General features: G+C 41.1%; 2 protein-coding genes across 9 annotated transcripts in view; one reads left to right on the top strand and one right to left on the bottom strand.

Annotated features, from left to right (window-relative positions):
• LOC125316544 overlaps positions 1-5525 on the top strand; it is a 35737-nt gene extending 30212 nt beyond the window's left edge. The window contains exon 2 of the mRNA XM_048285146.1: positions 5182-5525. Coding sequence (XP_048141103.1) covers positions 5182-5259 — 78 coding nt within the window. The 3' untranslated portion in view covers positions 5260-5525. The remainder of the gene's footprint in view (positions 1-5181) is intronic.
• LOC115734008 (DNA-damage-repair/toleration protein DRT111, chloroplastic) overlaps positions 1-19781 on the bottom strand; it is a 63756-nt gene that overhangs the window by 39135 nt on the left and 4840 nt on the right. For 6 of the 8 annotated variants that reach the window (XM_048285129.1, XM_048285125.1, XM_048285124.1 and 3 more), the window contains exon 2: positions 17987-18157. In XM_048285129.1, the coding sequence (XP_048141086.1) occupies positions 17987-18157 (171 nt within the window). Of the gene's footprint in view, positions 1-17589; positions 18158-19781 lie in introns of those variants that run through there. The other 2 variants (XM_048285123.1, XM_048285122.1) reach the window with 2 other exon arrangements.

Genomic DNA, 19781 nt, shown 5'->3' with positions numbered 1-19781 from the left:
ATTTGTAGTGTGTGCCATTATAATTTCACCGTGACTCGATTGGGCGCTGAAACTTTGTTATGAACAGTACAAGAGACTCTTAATAAGCTTAAACTGCAGACAGACTAGTAACGAGTTTGTTCATTTGAACAATGCAGAAGTAGATGCAGAGTTAAGTTCACATCACTGATCATGGCACGCGGATATCAGAAAGAGGAAGGACAACTACAGAAATCTACAAGCATAAACGCAAAGGGAAGGACAGCAGCTGTGGGAAATAATTCTAAAACAACTATTGGCATTTGAAAAATAGAGGAAACACGAGATGATGAAACGGATCGGACCACCACGATGGAAACTTAAGACTCCAAAACATCTCATTCGGTTGAAACAAGAATAAGCACTCAAAAGCCGCAATAGATTCTTTGAACTTGTTCTAGTGCTACAAAAGAAAAAAAGAGTTAAAGTATAGAATTTTAGTAAAATAAAGAGCATAACAATTTGGTTGAAACAAGAGCACCCACACGGGTCTAAGTTGACATGATTTCATTGAAAAAAGATACTCTATACCTCAATCGATGTCACAATTTTGGATTTGTTCTACCTCCTCATGTACTTATTTAGACTTTTTAGTCATTTACTCCAAGACATTTCCCTAACTTTTTTTTTCCTTGTTACTAAGGGCGCGCATGACAACACTTTTGAAATAGAATTTCTGCTTCATAAGTGGTTATGGAGCAAAAATTCATATGGTTACGCAACTTCATTTTTCTACTTCTGGATTTTTTCTTTTTTTTGTTTCAGAAATAATTTTAGAGCCATTTGAAAAAGTAAAATCAAAGAAAAAAATTTACTTCTCTCCAGAAGTAGAAAAATCAACTTCTGATAAAGCAAAAGTGTCGCAGTATTGAAAAATGAGAAGTGAGAAGGACATTAGCCAATGTTCGTTGGTCTGACCAGGGAGGGATCCTGTTTGAGAAGAACGTTGAATTCCAAAATGTGCCCGAGCTCCCTTGGCCGCTATCTCACGCTCTGCATGGCTGGGTCTGTGTGGGTTAACTGGGTTTGGAATGCCGGATCACGACCTTGGTTTCGGGGGAACTGGACATTTCCGGAAGATATTTCCAAGAAGTCATTTTTCAGAGAAATAATAATATTTTCCGAATGTTCGGCTGAAATTTGAAAACGAATTAGAAATTGGGTTCCATCCATTGAAAAGGGAGACTTGATTTTATTTTCTTTCAAGCGACATGCACCATCCATGTGATAAAATGGATACTCGACAATCGAGATTTCCGGACCCAGCCACTAGAAACCGAGCATGGGTGTCGGGTACCCTAGGCCCGGCTTCGATAGAATTGAGCCCAGATGCTGTTGAGCCGAGGTGCTAGTGACTCGGGCATAGGCTCCGAATTCTTGGGCCTAGCCTAGACGGATCTGGCCCGGCCTCTGTGGACTCGAGCTCGGGAGCTAGTGACATGAGCATGAGAGTTGTCTACTTGGGCACACCTACTGGGTGCAAATTGTGAAACACTCATGTTTTGAGCGTTGCTCCGGCTACTGCGAGCGCTATGGAAGGTAGCAAACTATTGGAAATTCTCCACAATAATAAGGATGAAGCTATTAGTATATGGCTAACATCAATGCTAAACAAGTTTGCTAATTTTTTTGGTAATTTGTTATCGTGTAAGCTTTTCATATTAATTTGTTTTCAATTGGTTTGATTTTTATTTTCAATATGCTATTTCTTTCGCATATAAGGGGAAAAATTTTGCTGAGAACCGAAGCTCGAATTGGGTCGAGTGTGGATTGAATACGAGTTAGGTCGTGTATAGACCGTTAAACTTGTGTTACGCAAAAATGATTCAACATAAGTAAAAATAGGTCAAATTGGGTCGGACCCATTTCCAGTCCACCCAAATCCGACCCAACTCACATGTTTAACATGTGAACACCTGCATATACCAGACTACCACTAATAGTAATGAGTAGAATAGTAATAATAAAAAATGTATTCTTTTTTTGTATTTTTCAAAGGGTAATTTTAGCATTAGGACTATCCTCGTGAATAAAATCGACCAAGTAACGAGAATATATTAACTTTTCCAGTCTTATTCTAGAATTATGACAATACTAATTTTTATCGTCAATTTTCCTTTCCTTACTTTTGCGGTTGATTTTGTTGATTTCACGGAGGTACCATTCTCTTTTCCCTTTGAAGACTAAAGTTGGATTGATGTGTTATAATGTAAATTGCATTTGTCAATTATTTGGGGATGACTTATTGATGAAAAAAGGTAACTATCAAGGTACAACATTTAATTTTGATGATAGCATTTAAAGTTTAATAAGATAAAAAAAATTAATTTTAATATTGTCGTTGAATTATCGCAATTGATGCGCAATTTTTTTAAATTAGTGATTTGTCGAAGAATATGTATTGCGTATGATCTTTACGTACCAAAGGCATGAGCTATTTATTAACAAGTGTTCTTTCTTTGTACATACCTCAAGTATAGATGGACCAAGCCTCCACACTAGCGACCGTGCGATAAAACTCTCGTTTCATTCTCTCTCTCTAAACCCATATGTTCAAAATTCAATCGCTCCCTCTTTCTCTCACTAAACCCATTTTCTCTTTTCTTGCCACGTGATTCCTTTCCAAGATCTTGCATCCCCCATCTACCGGAGCAATAGGGCAACCGGGTTTGTCCAGGATGATGTGTTGTACCAGCACCTATCTGTGTGGGAAACACTCGTGTTCTACTCGCTGCTCCAGCTGCCATGGGCACTATGGAAAGTAGCAAACTACTGTAAATTCTTCACAATAATAAGAATGAAGCTATTGATATGATGATTAACATCAATGCTAAAAAAGTTTGCTAACTTTTTAGTAAGTTAATATCATGTAAGCTTTTCATATTAATTTGTTTTCAAATTGGTTTGATTGCTATTTTCAACATGCTATTTCTTTCTCATATATAAGGGGAAAATTTGCCGACAACTGAAGCTCGAATTGGATCAAGTGTGGATTGAGTACGAGTTGGGTCGGCTACATATCGTTAGACTTGTCTTACACAAAAGTGGGTCAATATAAGTAAAATAGGTCAATTTGGGTTAGTTCCATTTTCAGCCCAGCCAAACCCGACCTGACTCACGTGTTTAATGTGTCAACACTTGCATCTACCACTAATATAAAGAAATGTTTGCTCTCTCTCACAATTTTGGTGTTGCTATACTCTTAAAGGAAATATTTGGTGAAATACGGGGCCCGCGTGTACGAATTGCCAAATCCCATTTTGAAGACGAACTTTTTAATCACGGGCTGATTTAGGTCCGACCATGAGCCCACCCGACCCAGAATCCGGGTCTGAAAGGGTAAGCTCTCTTTCCCTGGGAGGCAACCAGCCGAAGAAAGAGCTTCTTGAATGGCGTTGCACAGGGCAGTTCAAAGGGTCGTCGCCGGCCATGGCGGCGGGTCGATGCTAGGACCCAGTCGCGGATTTCAGGCCGTGGCCCGACCCGGGCCCTTGTATAACCTCGTCTCCCCCGTCGTCGCGTCTTCGCCGTTGGTCTTGCCCGAGCACGGCCAGTTGCCGGAGGACAGCCGCATGTGGATGGATTTCCCAAGATTCGTTTAGGAGGGGCCATGGAGCTCATGGCGGTTCCGAAGAAGAAGGTATTGCCTTGACGAAGTTTTGTTTTGTCGATGTGTCCATTCCGTCAGTGGGTTTTAAGGGGGGTTTTGTGTATGGATAGTGTTCTTGATTCTTGACTCTGGTTTTGCTCTCTGCATATTTCGTATGATCTTTTAAGAAATTTGTTGTTGACTAAAGTTTGACGGTCATCCTTCATGTGTCTCACAGATGTATGTGGTCATTTTTCCGATTAGTAGACGTGTCTAGTCATGATGATTAAAAGCTGCCGCTCCTTGTGGAATGAAAAGATGTTCTCGAGAGTGTCGATATGGGGTCAGTAGTTATCCTATTCGTTTTAGCCTTTGAGATGGGAACTTCACTAAATTCGCATCCGTAATGTTAGATCACCGATAACAAGAGCGGATGTGATATGGGCAGCGGATGTGATAGGGGCTGATAGATTAGTAGCCACATTAACTGATGAAGTTAGCAAGGATGCCTTTCGGATAAAAAAACATTGTCTCATAAGCATTTTCTTTTGCTTTTTCGGCCTTGTTGGGATGTTTTGTGATCATTTGGCTTTTCTTGCCGGGGATAAGCAGAGGTCAGTAGAAAAGCAGTAAAGGAGATATGGAAATTTTCTTTTTAGTGCTATGTGCGGCAAGAATACATTGGATGTCAAGAAAGATGTAGGAAAATTGTGGTTGTCTTCGGTGGCTTGAGGTTTTATTGATAGTTGTTCTCCTGTCATTAGCCATTCTTGCTGTAGATGGTTAATTCGTTTATGTTGTAATCACAAGATGGACAGTGGAACTTCATTGCATTCCCATTATCCACAATGTTAATTTCACTGTGGGCACCTTCTATGTCCCACAATGTCTTGGAACTGATCCCGGACTCCGAAAGGGGCTTTCATAATGGAGGTAAACTATCTATTGCGAGGATCCACTATGCTGACCATCAAGAATACAGAAAGAAAGGTAGCTTAGAAATTGAATTGTCTTCATATGGTACTTTGTCATTTACAGTACAAAGCCAATGGCTTGGATTGAGTTCAATAAAGTTGGTTAAAGTTTTGCATAATTTGGTTTCGATGGAACTCAAGCGATGTATAATTTTATTCATGTTGTAAACTATATCACTTGTAACCCTTTGGAATCTTTTCTATGCATTCTCCTTGTTTTGAAGGTGGCTTAAACTTAAATCTAGTCAGTGTAGGGAAAGTTCTGTGGGAAAGTTGACATGTTATAATCTATTGCACCTTGTCCTGATGCTCTTGCTTTCCTTGGTCAACATTGATTTTTCCTTTGTTGGCCATTGCATCTTTCTACTTTGTCTACAGTTGCGATCAACTCCAATTATGACTTTCTGTGGGTCAGTTAATTGCCTATACCGTTTAGATTAATTTGATGTCCTACACCTCATTGTGCCTTTGGTTTACATTAGGTTCATTCTTGTCCATAATGCAAATATGTGCATGATTGTGCTTGTAGATCATCGATTTGGAGATACTAGTTCTTATGGTGTCTGGGTTGTTACTGGCTTCTATTTAATAACAATGCAGGTTTCCCGCCACAAGAAAGGTATTAGGAATGGACCGAAGGCTCTGAAACCCATTCCAGTTATAGTTCAATCCACATAAGTATCTTTGCATTATTATTTATATCTCATTTTTACTGTATCTACAATTTTTTAAAATGAAGGAATGATGGGATATTCAAGAAAAACAATTGCATTTTCAATTTTCAGTGTCATTTTTGTGACTTGATGCGGTGTCTTGTAACTCGAGGAGTTTTCTATATCACTTTCTTAAAGACTAAACTGCTGAAGCAGGATCTTACGGATGATATATCAATCTCTAGCACTCTATGTCTTCAACTGTATAGTCCCTGTATCACCATGAGAGAGAGAGAGCCAGTAACCTGCTTCAATCTGTTTTAATTGTGTGTGTGATGGTTTAATTGTTAAATTCAGTTTGGTCGGATCTGAACCCTTTATAAGATTGTCCTCAGCCAAACGTCTTTTCAGTTTAGTTTATTAAATAGAAAACAATTTATTCAAAGTTAGATGGTTTAATTGTTAAATTCAGTTTGGTCGGATCTGAACTCTTTAGAAGATTGTCCTCGGCCAAACGTCTTTTCAGTTTAGTTTATTAAATAGAAAACAATTTATTCAAAGTTAGATGGTTTAATTGGTAAATTCAGTTTGGTCGAATCTGAACCCCTTAAAGGATTGGGCTCAGCCAAACCTCATTTCAGTTTAGTTTATTAAATAGAAAACAATTTATTCAAAGTTAGCTTTTACTTTTAGTTGTGATGGACTGCTGGTGAGGAGACTTGAACACCAACCCATGAACTCAAAGAGCATATCCCACACCTTGATTGTATTTTCGACTTCTTATTTACCAAACGCATTACTTATTCTATTTGTAATACCCCTTGTGCCTTGGCAAAAGTAAAACATGTTGATATATATCTTCAATTGCATATTTTGCTTGTCTTAGTTCCAGGGTATGCGGTCGTGTCAAGCTGCCCCATTTTTATTGCTGCAGTGGGGATAGAGGAAGGACAGATGACCAGAACTTGTGAACCATCTCGCCAGGTGTTCTATATTAATTATCATCACCGGTATACTGCCAGAGCAATATGTTGCCCCATTTTCTTGGCTGACATTTTTTTTTTTAAATTTGATTTTAGAAGAGCGTGCAGTACAAGTGTTCTGTTTTTTTTTTTTTGGGGCTGGAGTTGTAAAAGTTGTAGTCGGCTTGATGCTTTTTGATTCATGGTACTGCATTATTAGGCAACATCGCTGGTGAATGGGGTTTTTCTTTGGCCAAACGTGTTGGACTGGCCATCTGCCAACCGATGACCTAGTTGTCATGGAGACTAATTGCAGAACTTCACGTACCTTTGGGTAATTCAGGGCAAAAACTTGCACGTACCACTGCTTCTGTTAGAGCCTCTTTCATGTTTAATGTAAGTGGATGGGACACGAGGTGCAAGTAGTGCTGGTAAAGGCTGATGCAGTGAAGGATGGTGCATTAAAGTCCTTGGTTGATCTTTCTTTTGATATATGGCATAAATTTGCCCTCCATTCTTGGATTGGTTGCAATGTGTATTCTGGATCAGAGTACTCATGAACCAATTTCGGTGAGCTAGGAGTCAAAATTCAGACAAAAATCATTGTCCCAATTGTGTGCTGAACGATCATTTGATTTTGTTTTTGTGTGGCTTTCAAACCGGACCGGTAAACAGCTGGTGAGTAGGTTCGACTAGTCGGAATATAGCAAAAACTCTTTCATAAATTGAGCTTGCCTTATTTTCTAAAGGAATTGGAATCTTTCTTTTCTCCAACAAGTTGCAATTTGGATGGCAAACCAACCCCATATATATGCCTTTCTCTAAACAGATCGATCGGCATCAAACATTACCAAAGAGCAAATGGGCACAAGGGGGAGATTAGCAAGTACAGGCAAATCGGCTTCTTGATGGACGCTGGTGGCGCAGACGTGAATGCTGTTGAGTACCTAACCAACCCAGCTAGGATCAACAAGCTTCTCCAAGATGGCGTCATTTACAAAGATAAGAAGGCAATCCCTCCTCTCTCTCTCTCTCTCTCTCTCTCCCCCGGATAATCTGTATATGAAAGATCCTCTTGATGGATGTCCTATGTGCAATTATTGATGTTGACGTGGATAACTTTTACTGATATTTTGATTTTTTTTTTCAAATTTTCGATTTATTTTAATTTCTTTTCTTTTCTTAATATAGCTACGCATAAAGTATAGTTAACTATAAATGTAAGACATATGTGGGTTTATTGGAATCATAAGGATATTCTCCTATGGCACATCGGGTTTTATGACACATAAAGTAATAAAATCATGATCGACAAGGAGGATAACGGATAAAGTTACTCTATTATTTGATGTGTTATCCGTATGGCACACTATCATATTGAATACAATATCAGTAAAATTAAGAATACTTGTGCCCATGGATGGCTTTGTGTCTTCTCGTGCAGTTACTAGCATGATTCGGTATTTGAGACTTTATGGGATCAGATTGACAAATAGGAATTATCTCGACCAATATAAAGATGCGTATATGCAGCACAATTTTAATTAATATAGCCCAAGCTAGAGAATGTAAAAGTTATTTCTAATTTGGGCTGAATTAATTATTATTATTATTAATAAATTGGTCTAATAAAGTAAAGATATAAAGTTTCCTAATGTGTCTAATATAGGACTGCATAGTGTGGGTTGAATGAGAGGGTAGGTTTGCAGACTCATTAAATAGAGTTCAAGTCCCTCCACAAAATGGTCGCCACAGAATGCGACGCATGAGGTCTAAACCATAATGCTCACACAACCTCACGCAAAGAGTCGCCACAAAATGCGATACGTGAGGCGCAAACCGGTGATTAAAGGGGCTTAGACGGGAGAAGCTCCGCCACAAAATACGACACGCGAGAGGCGAGCTAGTGATTAAAAGGGCTTACAGATTAGAAGCTCTTGAGCATTGCAACGTCCATATTCCGCGTCAAGAATGATTATTTTAAATCAGGCGCGTAAATTCTTCTACGTTATTATGGTTCGAATATGTAAACTTGGTAATCTTGGGGCACTGCTTATAAGTATTATTCGCGGCTTGGAGGCTCGACCGGCAACGGGATATGCTCCGCCAAGTGAGGGACCGTCTCGGTGATTGTCTCGGATGTAGGGAGCTCGACACGGCCGGAGGGTAGATCGCGAACCACGGCCGATCACGGTGATCGAATCCTCGCCGAAGCCCGGAAAACAAGAATAGAGAATTCTCGGCTCGGTGGGGGTGCTGCGACGCGACGTCGAGAGCCGCTGTTGCAGAGCTTGCTTCGGTGTCGGATAGGGACCACCACGGTAACTAAAGCAAGGACGGCGTCGCGGCGTCACGGCCGAATCCGATCGTCGGGATACGGCAGATTGTCGGGGCGGCGCGGCCACGTCGGCTCGTCTCGTGGGCTCGTCGGGATCAGAATAAAGTGCGGGCGCAGCGAAGAAAAAGTGAGCGGCAACCGCAGCGGTTGTCGGTGTCGCCTCGGCATGGATCGGCTCAACGGTGTCACGGGTGCGTTGCCGTTGGGATAATCGTCACGAACGGCTAGCTTGCTCGCAGGGGGTGATGTCGGTGAAACCGGTCGTCGTCCCGGACAAAAAATGGCTCCGGTCGTCGGGGTTGCTGAGGGAGTTTCGTCAAGGCACGGATGATGAAGTGGAAGATTATAGCTTGGCGGGGAGCCTGTTTTCTCTCTAATGGCGATGTATCATCGACGTGTGGCCTCCTCTTTTGGCGAAGCATTGACATGCTCATATAGTGGAACCGTAGGTCAAACCGCGGGCTTAATTCTTTGTCCTTTTAACAAATTAGACCCTATCTTCAAATATTTTTCAGATTAAGTCCATGAAGGGATGAATTGGTTCTATTAAATCCTTAAGTCTCTAAATTATGCTCAGTTTAGTCCAGATTAGGCCTTATTCTCATGGAATTTTCGGCCCACATGTCCCCCCCAATGCCACAGCAGAATTTTGAGCCACAGCAGAATTTTGTGTTTTGCTCGTCGAATTCACACGCTTAAGTTCCGTCTATTCTTCGCCACCTGTCCGATTAAATGCAAATGCAATGCGGGAATGCTGTAAGTTAAACTAATTGTATATGAAAAATATACAAATAAAGGATTTAATAGTTTTGGTAAGGGTCAAGGTTAGTCCTGATTTTAAAATGCAATCGATGACTAAAAGGTTAGCTAAAATTTAGGTGTCAACAAATGGGAAGTATCAAAAAACATGAAGTTTTCTATCTATCTACTAGAAATTTGCATAAGAAATTAATAATGTGTTCATAAGGCAATTTTTTAAGTTATCTTCCGATTCTTACATATGCTTTCTTGAATTATTTTCTTCATTCGTAGAGGCGTGAAAGATTGGATAGGAAAGACTAAACTTAAAGGACTAAAGAGATGAAATGTGTTTTTGAAAACAATCTGTCTAGAGCATTGCTAGCCTGACGGCACCATTACCCTCTGTTAATTTTGCTTGACGAAATTACTATGGCAACTTTCAAAACTTATATAAAAATTATTTGAGAACTTCAACCAATTGAGTCTTTAGGTTGCCGGGGGATTATAAATGAGTGCCGCATTAAAATTTCGTAAATTCAGAATAATACTGTGGCGATTAAAGAAAACAAAAGAAAATCAAACCTTTTAAAATTGGAAAATGAGATTTTACTGCCACTTTTAGTTTGACGGGCTCGCTCGTTTCGTATATAAGTTCTTTCTAATTTCTCGTATCATTTTTCATGAATTAGCATCTCGAGGTCCTACCACATATAGGTAGTTTTAGACAAATTTCCTCAGAAGTGGATACCGGAATGCCAAGTATGGCCCGTAATAATCCATCTTCTTGGGCATATGATGGTTCTTTCGCCGTATGGGGGTGTAAATTTACCCATAGGTAGTTTTATTCAAATTACCGATACACGGTTACATTATTACCCGACACCTCAAGTACAGCAGATATTGAAATAACTCCCTCACCATCTCGAAGATGATGAGCTTAACTTATTCGTCTTACTCAAACCACATTAGGTTAACCGGAAGACACATTCCCACCTCAAAGTTTCTATTTCATGATCGCCTTGGTGATGCATTGTGCTTCGGCAGCCTGTACCGGATCCGCCATGCCGAGATGCGCCATCGGAAGCCAAACATGGCCGAGGAGCTCTCCTCCTCTGCTCGAGCTCTCGGAGTGTTCCCGGCCTTTGCTCCGGCAAGCCGCTTGCATCGAAACTTCACCCGGACCCGGCCGATCAACTCCCATTTTTTTGTAAGTCGTTACGCTCGATACCGTTCAACCCGGGACGCGAGATGGCACGCATCGAACAGCACCGACCTGCTTTTGCCGCCACGTATTTTCTCGGCGGGCAGCCGAGTCCCTACTTGGAGCGTAAGATGGCGGACTTCGCAAAGATCGCGCGACACCGCCGACTTGTGCATCTTTTCGCAGCTTTTAACACCGGTGTGGGAATGCTGCTCTTCCTTGTATAATTTCCGCCACTTCCGGACAACCCATGAGAAGATGCTGCCTTCTTCCCTCGACAACACGGCTAGCTTGTCCTCGAAGAACTTCTGAGCATCGACAAAAGTGTCTTCGTATCGAAGCATCCCTATCCCCGTCGGCAACATGGAAGGATGGAGTACTAAAAGATAGATCATGTACCGAGATACCAACTTACTCATCTTGAAGTTGATGATGTCTTCCGGTCTTTGGTTCCGTCTGCTGCCATGGTCCTTGCTGTGGCAGAGCTCGGTGGCTATGTGCCGGATGAGGATGCTCTGGTCGAACTCCATATTTTCCACGCTCCAGTTAAGCTCATCCTGGTTTGATTGCTCCAGCACTCCGCTAGTCTCCGGCTCAAGAGTAGTCCACCAGCTCGTCACTCTGTTGGTCCGTTCCGGATTGATTGTGTCCATCATGTGACGAAAGATCCAATCTTTGATGTTGCTCTTGAACTCTTTGTAACCGACGGAGAAGTTCTTCTCCGGCTTCTTCTCTAACTTGGCGAGCCTCGGGCACTTGCTGAAGATCCCGCGTCTTTTCCCGATAGATAATCCCAAGAGGCTAAACCGGGCCACGGAATTCGACCATCTTTGGTGCTGGCGGACCCGGAGAAAAGCCACGATGGATGACACCGCGGATTCCCCGGGTCTCTGGAGCTGCCGGTGGTGGACCCAATCGGACGAAATCGCGAGAAGAGCTGCGTAAATCTCTAAAAGAATAGCCGAGCTTATCGGGAAGAAGGTGATCCAGACGTCGACTTTGGGGTAATCCTTCCTATCCCGTAGGGAGAAGAATACCAACACGGCACACGGCACCGAGAGATTAATGCCGCAACGAATGACGCCCCAAGCAAAGTTCAGCAGCGGCGCCTTGGTGTAGAGCGGATCGAACATGAACCCAAGCTCTATCTCCACGATCCCGAAAGCCGCCTCCGAGTCCATATCGGGGTTCATGAACATGCGCTTACTGCCCTCCCGGTCGCCGGAGTTGAGGATGAGGCCGGCGAAGAGAAGCTTGAAGATCTTGAACAACTCATAGGCTTTGACCGGAATCGTGGCTTTCTCTTCATTCCCGGATTGACTGCTGTTCACCGAGAGATCCTCCGGTGCCGGAGCCTCCGTGACCTCGTTGATGCCGACTCGATAACCCTCCTCTTTCTTCGGAGTGTACTGCTGCATTATCCTGGGGTATATGGGACCGAAATCGGGAAGCGAAAGCATTGAATCTCGAAGTCGACTTTTGCTCGCCAAGTACAAGCACAAAGTCCTCTCTGCAAATTTGATGAACCCGACCGGGATCACGCCGGCCGCTAATATCGACAGCGTGGACCCCGACAAGGCCATGAAGTAGATGTAACAAGCTAGTCCTACCTGGATGCAAAGCCGCGCCAACCGCCTTAACCATAGCTCATTGTCCTCCGGGGCGTGCGCGGTGATCGCGTCGGGACCACCCAAGTGGAGGAGAAGGAACGGGGCCCAGAAAGCGGTGATCCGGCTCTTCGGATCGATCGACCCCTCCACTTCCTTGAGGTTGGCCAGCCGGTTCGAGAGGACACCGAGCGTGAGGGTCGCGATGGATTCGGCCGATAGGTACGTCGTCCGGACCACGACTTGAATCCAGTACTTGTAGATGGATTTCCTCCGGAAGCCTAGAGTCGCAAGGGTCAATTGGAGGAACAAGCTGAGAAGGACGAGGAACCGTAGCTCCCACTCCTTCCACGGCTCGCGAGCGTTACGGGGGAGCAGCGAAAATGCCATGGTTGAACTCGGTGTCGGCATCGAAAGGTGCAACGATCGGGCACCGTCTCAAAGACCGGCCAAACTTAAGATTATATGGGGAGAGGACAAAGCAAGACCAAAACAACATGAGTCTTGAATTTACCTCAGAACGGCCTCTATTTATAACCAATAATTCGATATAGAGATCAAATATAGGATAATTTATTCATCCCGCATAACATTACAGGAACGAAAAAGCCATACGCTTTTCGAAACACTAGCGATTACAGTACTCACGGCACTACTTTTGGATGCGTAATTGTTAAGCAATTCTCTGCATTTGCCCAAGGGATAAGTAAAGCGACAAATTCAGGTTCTGGCAGTCGTACTAGAACGAGCATATTCTAATTCAACCGAGAAGATCGGAATATATGCTTAAAGATAAAGTTTGATTTCTTAATCATTTCTCAAGACTTCGAATCCTGTGAACTTCATTCTAATCATATTTCAACACTCAACGAGGCATGCCCCACCACCCCAACGTGACTCTCCTGGAGCATCAAAATCACCCATTTTGGGTTGCTACAACAAGAAGTAAAGGCACACAAAAAGGCCAAAAGGAGGGTGATAAATGAATGATTACTCCAAATTGAAGCGATCCTGATGCCCTAAGTTGGTTGCATCCATCCTCAGGCAGCATATTATTGCCCTTGGGCACTAATCTCACATAGTAAATCCTCGAATGTTGTCGTAACTACGATAAACCGTTGCACGTGAGCGCGCGTCTCACACCACATCGCCGTCAGCTTGATGTGCTTTATGACCACCGTGATCGCGGCTTATCGTCTATGTATGATTGTCTAGCAAAATAAAAGTACCGCATAATTTGATTTCCAAAAAATTTATGAAAAATGGCATGATTGCAATTGCAAATGACCTTTGGTGTCCCTTTGCATAGATTTCCAGATATGCTGGAAAAGATCGATGAATTGTTTTGAAATTTCTTGATAAATTGCCCAATTTATTGGCCCGATATTAATGGAAGCCAGAGGTGTTTGCCTCCCTTTTACTCGATTTCATTCCAAACTTGTCCTCAAGTGAAAGTAAAGATCTCAACCTAAAGAAAAGAATATTTAAGCATATTTAGCCATTTATTATTGGGAAAGTAAATCAAATCATATTAAAATTAACTTTTAACTCGATTTGAGAGATCCATCCTTTTTGTCCCCGTAATTAGTTATTTTACTTTCTTTTTACCTTGTGTATTGCATGACGGTAAGTCCATGTTTAGATTGATATTAGCCAATCGATCAATTTGTAGCATAAAATTGTTAGGGTCTCTTACGACGGCCCCGAAAATTAAATCTCGTGTCGTGCGAAAGAAATGCTAATTATTCATCGACATGACGAGGCAAACATAAGTAAGAATTTTTCTTTTTTTATATCGCAGAAGCGTTTGCTGGCTAATTATTGAAACTCGGATTTTCTGCAATCAATTCAGGAATAAAACGAGCAACAAATGACAACAATTTGCCGCGTCCCAAGTCAAATTATGTTTGGTTGTTTTTTTATTCATTGCATGAGTCTTGTTAAATGAAGTCAAGCAAGGCAATGGTTGCTCCCCGATCCCCAACCCGTTAATCCTTCGCGAGTCCATACGTTTATCTTTCATTTATTCGCTTTCAAGAAGGCGAAATTAACCGTGCGCGAGTGCTAGTCTCGAGGATGCGTTTGTTTCGCGAAACATGAACTATCTAGAAAATGTTTTTTCAAAAGTAATAGCTTGTGTCGTTTGAAATAATTATGAGAACTTATATCTAAATATTATCGCGAACGACAAAAAGATTAGTCGTTCATTGATTTTTGTAATTGATACATGCGATTATTTTTAGGAAAAATATTTTTTAGATTAGTCATTTTTCGCAAAAGAAACGAAGCTTGTGTTGTGACCGACATTATGTATACGATTTTTCTCCGTCCAACATTTTCTCTCTCAATCTATTTAGGGTTCCATCTCATACTCTTTAGGGTTCCATCTCATTCTCTTTCGGCTCAAAGCCTATAGGAAGGAGGGATGCTGATCGATTCCTGGAATGGTTCCCGGTTTCCGGGAGTAGGAACCGGCTCGGAATGATCGATTTATGGACGTTAGATTTTCATTTAAGAAATAAAAAATGGTGGATTATTAGGTTTACATTTAAGTAATAAATGAATAAATAATACTGGTCCAGGCAGTCCAACTCCCCCCGAAAGCGGCGAATTATTAGATTTAAGAAAGCCACCGCTTCCAATTTTATGGAATCGAGAACTAAAATAGTGCCCTAGGGAACTGGACCAAACCGGCCGGTTCGGGTGACTCCCAATTCGGTCGATCCATCTTACTCACCCTAATAAAAGCAATCCTTCAAGTTGCCTAGGTAAGTTTCGAAAGAGTTACGCTCCGAGTAATCCTACCATTTCTTCCTAAATTATGCTTAGAACTCCTCCTTACCTAATTCTAGATATGGATTAACTGCAATAGCTATGGGGAACGAGCGATTAATCAGTTTTAGCATTAATTAATGTGTCTCTCTCTACATTATAGGTGTGTGACAAAAAATATCCATTTATACGTCATAATACGGGCAAACTAAGCCTCTCAACCCCTTATACCAAACGTTGGTTTTTATGCAATATGTAAAGGACAAGATAAAAGGAAGAAAATCCAAGGCAGTGGTTTCAATCTTGTGACATTTCGCGCAACGCACATTAGAACCTAGGCGAATTCGCTTTGGTAACTTTATAGATTGAACTTATGGAGACAAGTGTGGCATAAGTCCTAAAACTTTTAAAAATTGCAATCGAGTTTAAAACTTATCAAATTTGTCCAATCGAGTCCTTCCGTGAATTTCATCGGCCGTTGGTTTGGCTAAAAGAAAATGCCAATGTATCAATTTATTTAAAAGTTTTCTCTCTTCTCTCTCCAATGTTATGTCGGTAAGCGAACCATAATTCTTTGACCTTGCAGCTAAGGATGTACACATGTAGATACATGTCACCTCTTGTACATTCAAAATAGAGATCACATGCATCATGAGGCGTTTTCAAAGATTGAGCAGTATGTCGATTTGACGGTATTCCATTTCACTGCATTCAACTTCTACAGTTTACAGCCCACTAATCACTCAAGTGTGGCAAACAAGACCAGCTAATCACTCGGAGCTTAAACCAATTTGCAATTTTTGGAACTCGCGAGGTAGGCATTTGATGCATTGCCCTGTACAAATGCCACATACTTTATGGCATGTTAATCGGTGTTTATCGAAATTCAAACTATCTTGTATATCGCTACTGTTCAAATTAGTTAACTAGTTAAACTTATACCCGAATTCATAAGCCACAAGTGCCGATCTCAAGATATTGTTCTAGTTACAAGTAAATCATGAGATTCGGAACATCTGACTTTGAGCACACTCAATATGAATGCTCTGGGCGCCTGGGCAAGTGCCTAAGCTCGCCTAGTCGCCCTAGGGAAAAATATGGGCGGCTGGGCCTGCACTACCGATTCACCATCAAGGTTGAATTATTGATGCATGACATTATCTGATTATTCGTCGGATTGGATCAATGTCTAAAGCGAATTTTTCTAACACGTCGGGGCAAATAAATCTGTCGGCATGACCGAAGTCATCATAACAAGGATCGGGTGAGCAATACGGTTTTCTCCATGCGAATATTTTTTCTTTTCAATAGAAATTTGGGTGATCCATAATTTTACGATTGCCATTTTGTGGTTTCTCTACATGTGACCCCTCCATGAATTTCTCACCCTCTCCCTGCGCGGTTCTATGGCCTCTCGAGTTGTAATATTCTTGCAACTTTTCGCAACTCCTGTGTAAATGTCGTAAATTCACAAACAAACTCAAAGACTCTTCGATTAAAGGATGAGTTTCTCTCTGTGTTTTATCCGACGGTCCCCAAGAATCGAAACACCCCTCTCCCCCTGCGTCAATCCACATGAAATTCGTTCGAATTTTTCCTTTTCCAATAATGTGCACTTGCAATGAATGTTATTAGCAGAAGGGTATCTAGTAAGCATGCATATATTTGGCGGGAATCCATCTATCTTATCCATGGAGGTTCAGTAAATTACTACGACAGATGGAAATAGACCATGTCTAGGAATAAATTTCCCTTGTTGGGATCATCTCCAAGTGGCTTGGCGTAAATTCATTGTCATGAAAGTAATTTCACCCGAGATCAGCTTTACGTGTTAGAACGTGCATTCTCAATGTAATTTTCTTCAATTCATCTAAGAGAGACATGAATAATTGGGGTATAAATCAATATTGATTACACAAGCACATCGCTAGCAGCAAAAATGCAGTTAGTCTATTGAATCATTCGAATAAAGAATGGACTATGAACAGCGGGGTGTCATGAACAAGATGTTCTGGAAACTTCAAATATACTAGACGATGTAAAATCCAAAATAAGCTCATGAAATTCAATTGCACGGAGGCTGATCTCTTGACCCCATGCAAGTGAACCTGAACCAACTCCTTATGGATACGGAGTACCATACTGCAGAATATGCAGAAACACATCTGATTCAGAGATATCCAAGTCGTATATACTAATGTGTATCAGTCCCAGAACCGTGCATGGAGCAGACTTTTCACTAGATCTACAAGAAGTGTCAAGAAGCCAATACACAAAACTAATGGTGTCTCGAATTTTCCTTCTTTCGCGTAACATGCGGATACTGAAGTGATGCTGTTTTCCCTTTTATAGGTGGTTTTAGAAAGCTTCATTTACCACCATGTCTCATTTTCCTTTTTCCGGATGACCAACTTCATCCTCCATCAGTTCTTTTGTTGTGCCATTCAGTACAAGGCCAACCCCAAAAAAGTAGCAATGAAGACAAACGAATTTCTGACATCTAAAACAGAGGAAGAGGAACACTATTGAGCATTTAACAACATGGATTCTTCATAAACATGCTCCTTCCATTTACAATTAAATCTCCTATCTATCGATGAATAACGATCAGTTACCAGTCTTAGAACCATACATGTAGAAATAGGTGCCGTTTGCAATTAATAGAAGCGACAAAGCTTTTGAGCATGACACACTTAACGGCAGAAGTGCACATAAAAAGTCCCAAGATTGCTGGTTCAAAAGAAAATCGTATTTGGTCGTCTTTTAAGTGTGCTTGCTAACAAAATGATAACAATCCCTAATCAAACAACCTTTTCCCACTCCAAGAAAATCTTGCGCATTACTCAGACACAAAACATATAAATTGATGTCCAAAAGTGCTGAGTCATAGCGATGTTTTAAGCCTTTTACTCCCATGACACCTGATAAACATCAAATTCTTAATCTGACACAGCATTTCCTTAAATGGCTTAACGAGGCTGCTCATGAGAAGAGGAAATTGCTACCTGTTAGAAACCAGGGATTTCACCTGGCATAGGAGCCAATTCGTTCTTACTGAACCGCTCTTCGTCATAAAAGGTTGCATGAACCACTCGTCCCCCAAAGAATCGACCATCGAGATCGACAAGTGCCTTGGTTGTTTCTTCGGGTCTCTCGAATTGCACAAAAATTCGAACTGCTTCATCGGAGGGAAAGTTTGGTTCTGTTATCTCGAATATAAGAACCCTGGTAACGGTGCCATACTTTGCACACTCTGATCCGACTTCCTCTTCTAGCTCATCATCTACCTCACCAGGGCCCACCTTGAACAACAAAACAACATCAGGGTAAGTCACTTTCTCCTTCACAATGTCACAGAAAACCTATTACATGCCAACACATATCAATCAAAGCAAAAAAATCAGAGAGCACATGCAAAGCGCTCCAACGGAAGAGCACAACAAAAAAGGACTTGATTTCCTGCTCAACATTGCTGGGAACCATCAACAACCAAACTCCATTTTCTTTTCATCTATCAACCAAAATGGTGGACTAAAATACAAAAGGTCAACAAGCAGTTCTTGGATCCAACTTCCAGGTCTTTCACACTTATATAGACTGCAATGGACCTAAAGGGATCATAAATATTGCTTTGCTATGATAAAATAAATCATCAGAAAGCAACACTTGGAAACTTGCGATTAGCTCATACACATGCTACTGAAAATAAAGGAGTTCAACTGGGACATAGGGTATGTTGGATACGATTATCTTGTTTCTGTTCACAATACAAATGAAAAACTTGTTGTCTAATGTATATAGCCTCCCCAGATATAAAAAAGTTTGGCTATGCTTGCAACTCGAATTTTTACAGAAATGCAATGCAAAGATCAACATCAACATCACCAACACCTTTATCCCAAACTAATTGAAGTCGGCGGTCGATGAACCCAAAAATAAATAAAATAAAAGCAAGATCAATTGAGGGAAAGAAATAGTTATCTAAAAATAAATATCTAAAAATAAAAATATATAAGGAAAAAAGATTAGAAAGGACAATCCGGAACATAGGAATTCTGCCCCTCCACAATTCTAATTGCTTTCCTCCACTCCATCCTAAGGCAAACTGTATGCCAATCTATTTCCCACTTCATTAAATCTTATTTTTCTACTTTCCTCCAAGTAAATTTCGGCCGCCCTCTTCCTTTTTTCATGTCATGCTCTCGATAGAATGTACTTGTTCTTACCGGAACATCTAGGAATCTTCGAAGAATATGCCCAAACCATCTCAATCTATGTTCTCTCATGTTATCTACCACCGGTACTACTTCAACTTTTCTTCGAATATCTTAATTTCTTATCTTATCCATCCTTGTGTGAAGCATTCTTTCCTTGAAAACTGTTCGTTTTGCCTCATTTAACTTCCACCATCTTATTCTTGGGTTCTAAGCATTTCTCTGCATTTGCTGTACTTTGTTATATCAAACCTCTAAGACTATCAACTTATGTTGCGTAGCTACGCATTCTCTAGGATACAATTTGCAATCTACATACGAGGCTCTATCCTCTCTTCAAGCAAGAAAGAAATCGATCTAGCTGCAATTTTTACCGCTGCGAAAAGTGATTAGATGTGACTCTCTTTTCCTAAAGAAGGTATTTGTCAACATCAAATCATAAGCTAATGCCATGCTCAAGATGTCTTCGCCAGCCTCATTTCTAGTCCCATAGCCAAAACCTCCATGAACTCTGTCAAAACCTCCACTACTTTGACCAACATGTCCATTTAGATAGGCGGAATTAAATGCAATGCAAGGATCATTGGTTCAAATAACATATAATGAGATAACCATAAAGAACTAAGTTTAGTACTATACTTCTGATAGATGCAGCAAACTTCTTGCTGTTAGAATTTGAACTATATTACGTGCTTTCTTGCTTGGTAAGCAA

The sequence above is a fragment of the Rhodamnia argentea genome, chromosome 9 (assembly GCF_020921035.1).
Source record: "Rhodamnia argentea isolate NSW1041297 chromosome 9, ASM2092103v1, whole genome shotgun sequence".
Lineage (NCBI taxonomy): Eukaryota > Viridiplantae > Streptophyta > Magnoliopsida > Myrtales > Myrtaceae > Rhodamnia > Rhodamnia argentea.
The sequence above is the reverse complement of the archived record's forward strand: the minus strand, read 5'-3'. Positions and strand labels throughout refer to the sequence as shown.